At 35.3% G+C, this 12108-nt stretch overlaps 1 protein-coding gene across 1 annotated transcript; it reads left to right on the forward strand.

The window, feature by feature from the left end:
- The first annotated feature begins 3650 nt into the window (after positions 1-3650).
- On the forward strand, positions 3651-11933 carry LOC113501033 (elongation factor G, mitochondrial). The gene is made up of 11 exons (XM_026882009.1): positions 3651-3843; positions 3980-4126; positions 4430-4749; positions 7488-7726; positions 8038-8417; positions 8673-8911; positions 9333-9494; positions 9879-9997; positions 10342-10554; positions 11008-11209; positions 11703-11933. The coding sequence occupies exons 1-11, from the start codon at positions 3769-3771 to the stop codon at positions 11845-11847; spliced, it is 2241 nt and encodes a 746-aa protein (XP_026737810.1). The 5' UTR covers positions 3651-3768; the 3' UTR covers positions 11848-11933.
- Positions 11934-12108: the final 175 nt, after the last annotated feature.

Raw genomic sequence — 12108 nt, forward strand, 5'->3', positions numbered from 1 at the left:
AGTCAGCCAGCATAATGTTCATGCGTTTAAGTAATAATACGTAAAGTAAGCTTGTAAGAGAGAGTTTAGTATTGTCATAAGATTAAGTCTAGCCTTTTTGCTGTTATTGGTCTTAATATTATGGCTTTTGTTAGCAGATTAACGTAAAAAGATGGATGGAAACGTCGTACATATTTGCAAAACATTATTTACTACTTGACTGTGTGAACGATTCGCATAATGAGTTTTTAAACGCTGGGAAAAATGGTAGCACCTAAGTTTCGTTATGTGTTTTAGCAGATTTGCACCATCGTAAAACGTTTTTATTTATGTTTTTTTCGGCGAATAATCAATTGGAGCCATTTAAATTTAGTGGCAAGGATGAATTTGTTATAGAACTAATCAGGTTAAAATCTGAATAAGAGATTTCTCTTCAGCGTTTGGCTTTACTCAAATATTAATAAGGGGACGTCGGAAAATAGTAAAGTCTGTAATAGCGTCTTGAGCTTAGAATTCCTGTGAGAGTTACAAACTCGTTCAAAAATCATTAAAAACTCTTTACGTGAGTAGAAACCGTGCTATTTAAAATATGCATACATTAATTTGCATAGTACCATAATTATAGAGCACTTCTTACAGCTGGCATATGCCTGAGATAATACCTAGGTTCCTACTTAGCAACTTTCATCAAATCCACTATCATTTAGAAGGAACATGTTCCAGTATTTAGCATACAAATTAAACAGCGCTCTCTCTTTTCGTATGTGATTATCACCGCAACGAACACAGCGCTCTTTGCCTAAACATTAACTTGCCGGTAACATTACACAGAAGACCGCTTTTCATTTGTTTACTTAGCTTTTTTAATTCAGGCTTAGAATAAACCAGTGGTAAAAACCTGAATTAATTTCGAACCTTGATACATTTCTTTTTTATTAACCAAGATTGCGAGTATTTTGCTATACTTGACTTGATTGCAATGAACTATTGCGTAAATAGGAATATTCTGTAGTAATCACACGCGAAACAGATCAATGACTTGTTAAACAAATTTAAATTGATGAAGATGCGTTGAACTAAGTGTGATTAAAAAGAGTAAATTAGCTCACGGATCGACATTGAATTGAAGATTTGTTTATTTGTGTAGTTCCTAGGAGAATATCACCGACATTTAAGTAATACTAATAGCGGAAATGTAACGCTGTTATACGGCAAGTAATGTGCCTGAGCAGCCTAATTTGAGCGATGGTAGCCCCAAGGTATTTTTTTTAAGTCCTGGCTGAGGTAGGAAGTGTTGGAATCTTATACCTAAGGTACCAAGACAAAGAAAATCTTGAAATCCCACGCGGACTTAAGTAACCGAGGAAAACTGGTCACTTTATGTGGGTAGTCTAGTTATTATGCAATATTTATCTTTTAACCGATATTTACGACACTAGAGACCAAGTTTCACTTAGCTACTTAGACGACGGGCGTAACTATTCAACGCCACCATTAGCGTGATGGAAAAGTTACGATCACATCTAGCTAAAAATAGAAAATAATATAACTTAATTTAGAAATAACACTCAAAGCGTTGTTATGTTACAATTTTTTTTCAATAGCTTACGCATACGAAGACTAAAAGGAAAAAAAATAACGTTTTAAGCAAAATTTACTTAACATAACGCAGATAAAATTAAACGAAAATATTGTGATAGTATCAGTAAAATATGAACTAAAACTTTCATCCCGCCCACGCCTATACAAGCGACGGCGAAATACCGAAATAAATAAAAAGTAAAACTCATAAGAATAACCCGCATCGTACGCCATTCGTAACTTGTGGATGTGGCGCCATAATAGCAATAAAAGAAACCAGTTATGCGCAGAAGCCACTGACATACAGCCATTAGAATATTTAAGAAAAAAAAAACTATGCCCATATTTTAACTAGTTGTGTACAAAAATGGTATGAATATTGTCATTATCAACATTCAAGTTTTTTAAATGTCTTTGTTGTAAAAGATAAGATAATTAAGGTCAATATTACAGAAAAGGGCATATCAAAATGTTTATAGACTTTATCTAACTGAATGACATGCATCAATAAGAGACCTGGAAAAGTGTTTTGAGATAGCATGTAAACTTTTTAGCTATCTTATCATTGATTATCATACAAAAATGAACCCAAACTCAGATAAAAGTACGTTGCTGGATTTGATAACAGAGAGATATGCAGTTTCACATTAATGAACTGAGTTTATACTTAAACAATGAATAACTTAGGTGTCCAATGATTAGCCAGATACAGGGAATATTCTCTTCACCATAATGTCAATACTAGAATAAGTTATGTACTAAGTATTCAAATTACATTCCTGTGATGAATGAGACACATTGCAATATAGATTAGTTTATAAATGTATGTTTCTATCAAAATGAACAGCTGCACAGATATCTAATGTACTTATAAAGGAAGTAATGCTAAAGTAATTTACATGCCTCAGTCATATAAAGAGACATTCAATTTAATTAAACCTACAGGGATTTTGTTATATTAATAAATGTAATGATAAGAACTTCCTCAATTACAAAAGAAGAGACTTTAAAGCAGTATTCTGAAAGTACTGTGTAAGGATTTAATATCTACATAAATGAACTATGGTAAATTAACAGACAGGTTTAAAAAATATGATCTGGGGTGAAGTAACTTTTATTAATTTAACTTCAAGAACCATGTACTGCTGTAGTAGTAAGGCTTTCGATAATACTTTTAAATTCAAGTTCCCATCAATACAATATCAAAAAGCTTTTTGCATGAACACATGGTCATAATATTTATTTTTATTCATACTAATAAACAAACAATAAAAGATCTATTTAAACGGTTTTCCCCAATGGGTTCTCAGAAATAGAAATAAGTATCGTTTAAGAATTCCTGTTTTCAACAGCATAAGACATTCTTATTCATTCCGATCGATTTGATGACAAATAAAGGTAGCCGCGACGCTATCATAGCCGGCAGATAAAAATAACACAGTTACGTATCTAAAACATGCCGCTACACTTGCGATACTTAAAACAAAACCAAAATAATATGTTATACATAAAACGCATAGAAATGCAGCACGATTTATTTATAAAACTTCGACTTACCAGCAACAACTGTATCGCTCAGGTCATACTTCACTGGTTTAGGAAACTCTCTCAATTTACGTCCACTTAGTTTTAATTCACCACTTAAGTAAGCATCTTCCAAAATTCTTTCTAACGATTTTGTTAACTGACTATGAATATTATTGTGCCCATTCATATTTACACTAACACACGGCCCTAACACGGCCATATTCTTTTTAAACTGACTGAAATGAAACAGTTTTTTTTGTCTATTGCTAGTCCACGCTGCCAACCTAACAAAATATTGCTATCTTCAGAGTGGTCCGTATAGCTTATGGTTAGGCAGTGCCAGTTTGTGTTTAAATCCATCGGTCTTTTTCAAATCTGAAATACATTGTTTGAACAGACGTTCAGTTTTTTAGTTAAATAAACCAAATTACGAGTATCCTCTTTCTTCATTTTTGCAGTATTTAATTTAATAAGTTTGGTTGCACAGAATATTATGTCAATTAGTTTTTTATGCTGGACACCCAAGTTCGGAACAAATGGTCTGTTCCTCACTTCATTAACTTGACTTGACTTTCTCACTCTCCTCCCTAGTCCCGTCCCTTTTTACCCACATGACATTGACATGAAACTGTAACCTAAAAATTCTAGAAATTCTGTGATAATTTAATTTATGAAGTGAAAATGACTATATCCAACATATTCCGTTTAGCCAGCGTTTTAAGAGGGTTAAAAAATGGAAATGTGTCACAAATCGAGGTAATATTGTTCACTATTTTGTCATATTATCAAAAAAATAATCCGGTTAAATTTACGTAATTTGATGTCTTACAATTTCTAGTTAGAATTGTTGCATTAAAAGGATTTAATTGAAATCCTACGGGTACTTTTTCAGAAATTCTCGTCCCAAATTAAGGGTGCAGACCACAAGGCATTGGAAAAGATTAGAAACATCGGTATATCTGCTCACATAGACTCCGGAAAAACCACCCTTACCGAAAGAATATTATTTTACACCGGAAGAATAGACCAAATGCACGAGGTTTGTACAAATCTGGCATATTAAACAAATATATATAGGCCCTTTTTTGTTAGTATTGTTAAAAAAACGCCTAAATATGGTTACATAAATTATTAAACCTGTTAAAGATGAATATTTATATTTTTCTTTTAATAATCGTTTGATGTGTATGTAAATAAATACCCAATAAATATTACAAGCTCGTCTAACCATTTTAGATATCAAATCCTCATATATTTTTAAACTTCTAAAAGTAATAAAATTATTGTAGCCATCTTATGACAATTTTGACTTCAAGCTTTTTTTTGTCTCCAATATGTTTAGGTCAAGGGCAAAGACAATGTGGGTGCAGTCATGGACTCCATGGAACTGGAGCGTCAACGAGGAATCACCATTCAGTCTGCCGCCACTTATACTATCTGGAAGGAACACAACATCAACATCATCGACACACCGGGCCATGTGGACTTTACTGTAGAAGTTGAGAGAGCTTTGAGAGTGTTGGACGGAGCAGTTCTAGTGTTATGTGCCGTTGGTGGAGTACAGAGTCAGACACTAACAGTTAATAGGCAAATGAAGAGGTATAATGTACCATGTTTAGCATTTATAAACAAACTGGATAGATTGGGTGCTAATCCAGTCAGGTGAGTTTGAACTATTGCATTATCGTATACTGGACGAGCGTTCTAAAAATATGATCAAAAATTGCTACAGCACGTACGTCAATAACACTGAAAATAACATCAGACTGAATCCGAAGGCATTTTGGTCGTTCGTTAAGGCCAAAAAAGTCAAATCTAATGACATCCCATCTGAGATGTATTGGAACGGGAAGGTGGCAACTTCTGGGGAAGAAGTGGGTAAATTGTTTGCTTCACATTTTTCTGCCACCTTTGCAACTCCGGTCGGTACAGTTGCGGCACAAACAAAGTCAAAAGAGTACCCTCAGCTAGGGCTTGGAAGCCATTATTTTACGGAGCGAGATGTACTCAAAGGTTTAAAAAAACTAAATACCTGCAAGGGTCCAGGGCCTGATGGCTTGCCGCCGATCTTCATAAAGCAATGTGCCAAATATTTATCACAACCGCTCAAACTTATTTTCAATAAGTCCCTTATGTCTTCCAGGTTTCCCAAGCAGTGGAAAGTCGCACACGTTGTTCCGATATTTAAAAAGGGGGAGCCTAATGATGTTAAGAACTACCGGCCTATATCTCTTCTTTCAATTTTCTCGAAACTGTTCGAATCATTAGTTTGTCCCATACTAACTTCGCTCATTAAAACTCAATTGGCTCCACAACAGCATGGTTTCCGAAACAATAGGTCCACTACCACCAACTTAGTTCACTACATTAATGAAATCAGCAGATCTGTGGACTCCGGTGTCCAAGTGGACTCAGTGTACACTGACTTCAGTAGTGCGTTCGATAAGGTAAATCACATTCTTCTACATCAAAAACTTGAGAACTATGGTATACATGGTCAATTGCTACGCTGGTTTGACTCATATCTTTCAGAAAGACAACAGAGGGTTATTATAAGGGGTTATCAGTCGCCTCTTTATTACTCTACATCTGGGGTGCCACAAGGATCGCATCTTGGTCCTATCCTTTTCCTGGTATTTGTGAACGACATCATGCACTCTATTAAATACTCAAAATGCTCTATGTTTGCAGATGATCTAAAACTATACAAGGAAATTAAGTCAAGTACTGACGTTGCTTTGCTTCAGAAGGACTTGGACGCCATTCACGAGTGGTGTCAAAGTAACATGATGACTCTTAATGCCGTGAAGTGTTATCATATAACATTTACACGAAAGAAGTTGATTCATCCTTATTATGCATATCACTTAAATGGCATTACTCTTAAAAAAGTCGATACCATTCGTGATTTGGGAGTCCAACTTGATAGCAAACTATCCTTTATAAATCACTATGACACTATTGTCGCCAAAGCAAATAAAATGTTGGGATTTGTTAAGAGAACTTGCAAGGAATTCCGGTCATGTGGTACACTAAAGGTCCTCTATAACTGTCTGGTGAGGAGTATACTGGAATATGCATCTCCTGTATGGAATCCCGCGTATCGTGTTCACATTGACAGAATAGAAAAAATACAAAAAAAGTTTACGAGATACCTCCGGTTCAGATCACAAACTTGTGATCGCGAAGCTGATTATCCTCAAAGGCTCTGCCATTTTAAGATGAGCTCTTTGGAGCAACGAAGAAACTGCTCAGACTTGATTTTCCTTTATAAGACCCTAAACCATTTGGCGATCGTACCGGAGTTGGTTTCGGAAGTCGGTCTAATTGTGCCTCGCCGTACCTCATACCGATCCAATTTAAAATTGGAAACATTCAAAATGCCTAATCACAAAAACAGAACTAATCTTGGTCGTTCAGCTCCTTTATACCGGTTTTTGTCTAGCTACAACAAACTGAGCACGCGCTCTAACAGCTTGGACATATTTTCAAACAGTCTAAATGAATTCATCCGTAACGTCCTCGGTGCTTGATCGATTTCTTTGTTGATTTGATTTGATAAGTCTTTTACATTGAACATACTAATTTGTATTTTAACTCAACCCATTTATTGCTTTCCACTTTAATTTTTAATTTTTAAAAATTTAATTTTAATTTTTATTTTAATTGTAATCTGTAATTTTTGTAGCTTAAATCAATATCCGATTTATAAATTATAAATAAATTAAAGAAAAAAAAATTCTATTCTAACTAAATTATAAATGTATGTATTTTAATTTAATTGAACTAGTGGTTATGTTAATTTTATTTAAATTTTTAACTCAAACTTAAATCTACTTTAATCTTTTTGGGAATTATGTACTATGTCCTAATTGTTTTTTGTTACTTTATAATCATATTTATAATTATTTTCCTATTGCAATTCAATCAATGGTTTTCATATTTGCAATTTAATTTCTTTTAATCATTTTATTTTGTTTCTATCAATGTTTATGCAAGTGCTGTGCACACCTATAAGTGACAAATTCACCGCATCGCTGTTTAATTCTAATATTTAATGTAATGAGTTAGTGAATAAGTCGTTGGTGTGTCAATAAATAAATAAAAATAAAAAAAAAAATTATTCTCATTAAATTTTTATCTGCATATTTTTATTGCTGCATATAACTTCTAGTATGTCCCTAGATGTTATCAAAAGTAGCATAATATATCTAAATTTGTGTAATTTCCCTAAATGATGTACCCTATGTGTTGATCCAGAAAAGATAATACATACACTTACACCCATTAGTTTTATGAACAACAAATGTTAATCCTTAAATAATAATAGTTCCATGTAGTTCCCCAAGGATTTTTACTGAAACCTAAGCCTTAATTTTCGTTATACTTACATTTTCCAGAGTAATCAAGCAAATGCGTTCCAAAATGAACCACAATGCCGCATTCCTACAACTCCCAATGGGCTTAGAGAAAGAATGCCATGGTATCTTAGATTTGATAGAAGAGAAAGCTATTTACTTTGAAGGGGATTATGGAGACAAGATCCGTTATGATGAAGTACCGCAGGACCGAAGAGCAGAGGTTAAGGAGAGGAGGCACGAGTTGATTGAACATCTGTCTAATGTTGATGAAGCTTTGGGTAAGCTAGAATATTAGATATATTTATAACTAGATTATGTAGTAGAGAATTATCGAATACTTACCATGTTATCAAATTGAATCGTGAATGTTTTGTTGATCATAAAAAAAGGAATGAGGTGGCAAGGATGAAAATTAGTAAAATTGCTTAGCAAGGAAGTTAAAAGAAGAGTCTCTCTTTATAATCTATCACTATACATCCATCAGACCAACCATTATTTCTGGTCTGAGAGATATCCCATCAAAATGTCTATAACCAAAGTAAAAATTAACAGTGAAATAATTACTCAAATATAATTTTATAATTTCTAGGTGAAATATTCCTTGAAGAAAAAGTACCAACCATACAAGATATAAAGCAGGCTGTACGCCGGACCACTCTCCAAAAGACCTTCACACCGGTCCTCGTTGGTACAGCTTTGAAGAACAAGGGAGTCCAACCATTATTGGACGCAGTTTTAGAGTACTTACCGCATCCAGGTGAAGTGGAAAACACTGCGATTCTAAACGAGAATAAGGATGGCGAGGGTCAAACTATAGTTTTGGACCCAGCAAGGAGTGATAGCAAACCATTTGTGGGCTTGGCTTTCAAGTTGGAAGTCAGTAAATTTGGTCAGCTGACGTATTTGAGGTGTTATCAGGGTATGCTTAAGAGAGGAGAGAATATCTTTAATGCGAGGACAGGGAAGAAGGTAATTTCGTTTAACATCTCATTCTTTATTTATCATAACTTGTTGAGCCCAAGTATTGCTTGAGAAGGCTTTTTGTGACATACTAAACCTTCTTAAATTTTTTCTATATAGTCATTTCGCAAAGTCGCTGTCAAAGTCGCCTCAAACGAGAACAGAATTCACCTCATCCTAAGTACAGCCACGCACTTTTGCTTCTAAGTCCAACCACCATTTTCTGTTTCATTGAGTATTTAAAAGGTCTGTCTATAATTTCAGGTAAAAATCTCTCGTCTAGTCCGCATGCACTCAAATAACATGGAAGAAGTCAACGAGGTAATGGCCGGCGATATCTTCGCGTTGTTCGGTGTAGATTGCGCGTCCGGTGACACTTTTGTCAACGATGGCAAGCTACAACTATCAATGGAATCGATACACGTACCTGATCCAGTTGTGTCCATGTCTATCAAGCCAAAGAATAATAAGGATAGAGATAATTTCTCCAAGGCCGTTGCTAGGTGAGTCCGTTAAATATAATTTAAGTAGACTTTATGAATAGGCTTGTCATTTGTAGTAACAAGAATCTTTAGCTAAATGGATAGAATATTATTTATTGTACGCCAAGTAAATACAGGATTGGACTCAAATAAATAGTTACATTGCATGGTGCCACAATGATTGGTCTTAGCGCTAAAAGAATTCTTTTGTAGACAACCTTTGGATGGATTAGATTTTGAAGCAACATTTGTGCAGGTTGTTCACAGGGTACAGTTTAAAAATAATAATTTGTTAACTTGTTTACTATATAATAAAAAAACACCAATGATCGACAAACATTCACCTGCAACTGACAGTGATCAGCGTGACAATACTAAATTATTAGGCTAAAATACTACAACACTACATGAAATAAAGTTCTTCGTTCAAATTAAATTCCAGATTTACAAAAGAAGACCCTACATTCCAGTTCCGCTACGACCCGGACAACAAAGAGACGATTGTCTCCGGTATGGGAGAGTTGCACTTAGAGATATACGCGCAGAGGATGGAGAGAGAGTACAACTGTGTTGTGGAGCTCGGCAAACCTAAGGTGGCGTTTAGGTAAGGAAACATATAAATTTGAATTTTATTTCTATGATGAATAGAGTTCAATATTCATTTGTTATGTGTAGTTGTAGGTCGTTGTTAAATCAAAGTTGCATGTAGTTGGTAAAGTTCCATTAATAATACTTTTAGCACGTGTTTCACAATCACTGACTAGCCGCAATCTGGCAGATGGATAGAAAAAAAAAAGACATGTAATGTAATCAAATAATGTTATTAAGACTTATGAAACAGGCCTTTAGTATTGAATAGTTTTCAAAGATAAATTACAGAACTAAACTATAAAAGGCCGACACGGCTACGTAAAAAAAATTACAGCTTATAAATATCACATGTACTTTGCTATATAGATTTTAAACCAACATATTCCTTTTATTTCAGAGAAACAATGATGTCGCCTTGCACATTCGACTATCTTCACAAGAAGCAGTCCGGAGGTGCTGGTCAGTTCGCCAGAGTCAGTGGCATCATGGAACCTCTGCCGCCTCATCAAAATACATGTAAGTTACCAAGGGCCTGCATGATTCTCGATCTCGATGTATGTTACCATATGGTGGGTGTTTTACATTTCAGGTAATAAAGCATATAAGGTGACAAATATCATTGAAATGCAACTGTTATATGCTAATAAATTACAAAAATCGAAATTGTTCCGGTACTTCACCAGTAAAATATAATATTTCTTAATTGTCATAATCACAGGCGTGTCGTGTTCGAAACTTTATATGACATATTTTCAGTGTCAACTAAACTTTAAAAAATAACCAACATCATACTTTATCAATGAATCAAACAAATGTAACTCAATTTACAGTTGAATAAACAACCTATTATTTCATTTCAGCTCTAGAATTCATTGATGAGACGATAGGAACGAACGTACCCAAGCAGTTTGTACCTGGCGTAGAGCGAGGGTTCCTGGACACGTGCCTTAAGGGTTACCTGTCCGGACACAAAGTCTCCGGCGTCAAGTTCCGTCTGCAGGACGGTGCTCATCACGTGGTGGACTCCAGTGAGCTGGCCTTCTTCTTGGCTGCTAAGGGCGCGGTGAAAGAAGGTTAGTAATTCTTTTGTAGCTTTTTCCTAGGTTATGTTCGAGTCGGTTTCAGCCATACTTGACCTTTTTAAATTCTGTCCTTAATATCTGGCGTATGTCTGGTCTCTATCTGAAGATTAAATGGTAAAGGTCAAAATTGAGAACCAACAGATAAATGTTCGTTTTTTTTCTGTACTCCACTCTTAACTGAGCTGATTCGTAACAGAAAATCCTTTTTAGTCCGACCCCGGGGTTTTAACCCGTGACCTAGTACTTGCAACTATTGGAGTAACAAACCGAAATAGTGGGTTTTCTAGAAAAAATTGAATTGATTAGTGAGGCATGTGTGCCACAAAAGCGGGATGTTAGGAAGGAACAAACGACGTCATGTGCTTTATGTCAATGGTGTCACTGCCTCTCTTACCTCTTAATGCTTACTTACTTCATCATAATCTCATCCCCACTCCCCCCCAGTATTCGACGACGGCGCCTGGCAGATTCTCGAGCCAATCATGTTTGTGGAAGTGGTGATGCCTGAGGAGTTCCACGGCACTGTGATAGGCCAGCTCAACAAGAGAGGCGGGATCATCACTGGCACGGAAGGATCAGAAGGCTGGACTACTGTGTACGCTGAAGTGCCTCTTAATAACATGTTTGGATATGCCGGTGAACTTAGGTGAGTGTTGTAGACCATTTCTTTGTAGTTGTTGTAAAGTATAACTTGCTTATGCAATATTAAATAGTGGTAGACTTTAAGCGTAGCTTTGATCCAGATTTGAATTGAAAGATTTAGCAAAAAAAAATATGTTTGTAATATAACCCTTAACCAGAAAAATGTAGGAGAAAATCTTTGCCCTGTCGTGGGACTGTCAAGGACACAATAAAATAATGTTTTTTTTTTAATCTAAAAATTGTCAAAGCTTCAGTCACTCGAGGCGACTATGCCAGCCTCATAGGGAACAAAATAAGGTCGTAGTAGCAATTTATGTTGGATTGTTATTTATTAATGATTTAACCTGTTGCGGCATCTAATTTTCGTGAATCGAATTCTACTTTCTACTTCCGATTTTTTTTTACAAAAGCGCACCATTGTACTGCCTCTTAACTACAATTCCTTTTATTAAGTATACAGCTTATATACAGGTATTAATACCTACATAACTCCACAGATCAATGACACAAGGTAAGGGTGAATTCAGCATGGAGTACAGCAGATACTCCCCCTGCCTCCCCGACGTTCAGGAACAGCTGATCAGGAAGTACCAAGAAGAGATGGGCATTGCCCCCGACCAGAAGAAAAAGAAGAAGAATTAACCGCCTAGATAAATGTTTAGAGTAATTTATTGTATTTTTATTTTAAGGCGAATTTAGTGTAATATATTATATCGTAATTTTTAACACTTAGTGGCTTTTATTTGGTATACTAGCATATCGATTATGTAGTGCTTTAAGCAAAACCAAACGACGAACGTCACGGTTACAGGTAAAAAAGTAGAACACGTTTTTGTAGATTATTATTTCAGTGTGTAAGGGGTATTAAGTAGGACCTGGGTAGACTTGTATCGCTATTGCAGT

The sequence above is a fragment of the Trichoplusia ni genome, chromosome 15, assembly GCF_003590095.1.
Source record: "Trichoplusia ni isolate ovarian cell line Hi5 chromosome 15, tn1, whole genome shotgun sequence".
NCBI lineage: Eukaryota > Metazoa > Arthropoda > Insecta > Lepidoptera > Noctuidae > Trichoplusia > Trichoplusia ni.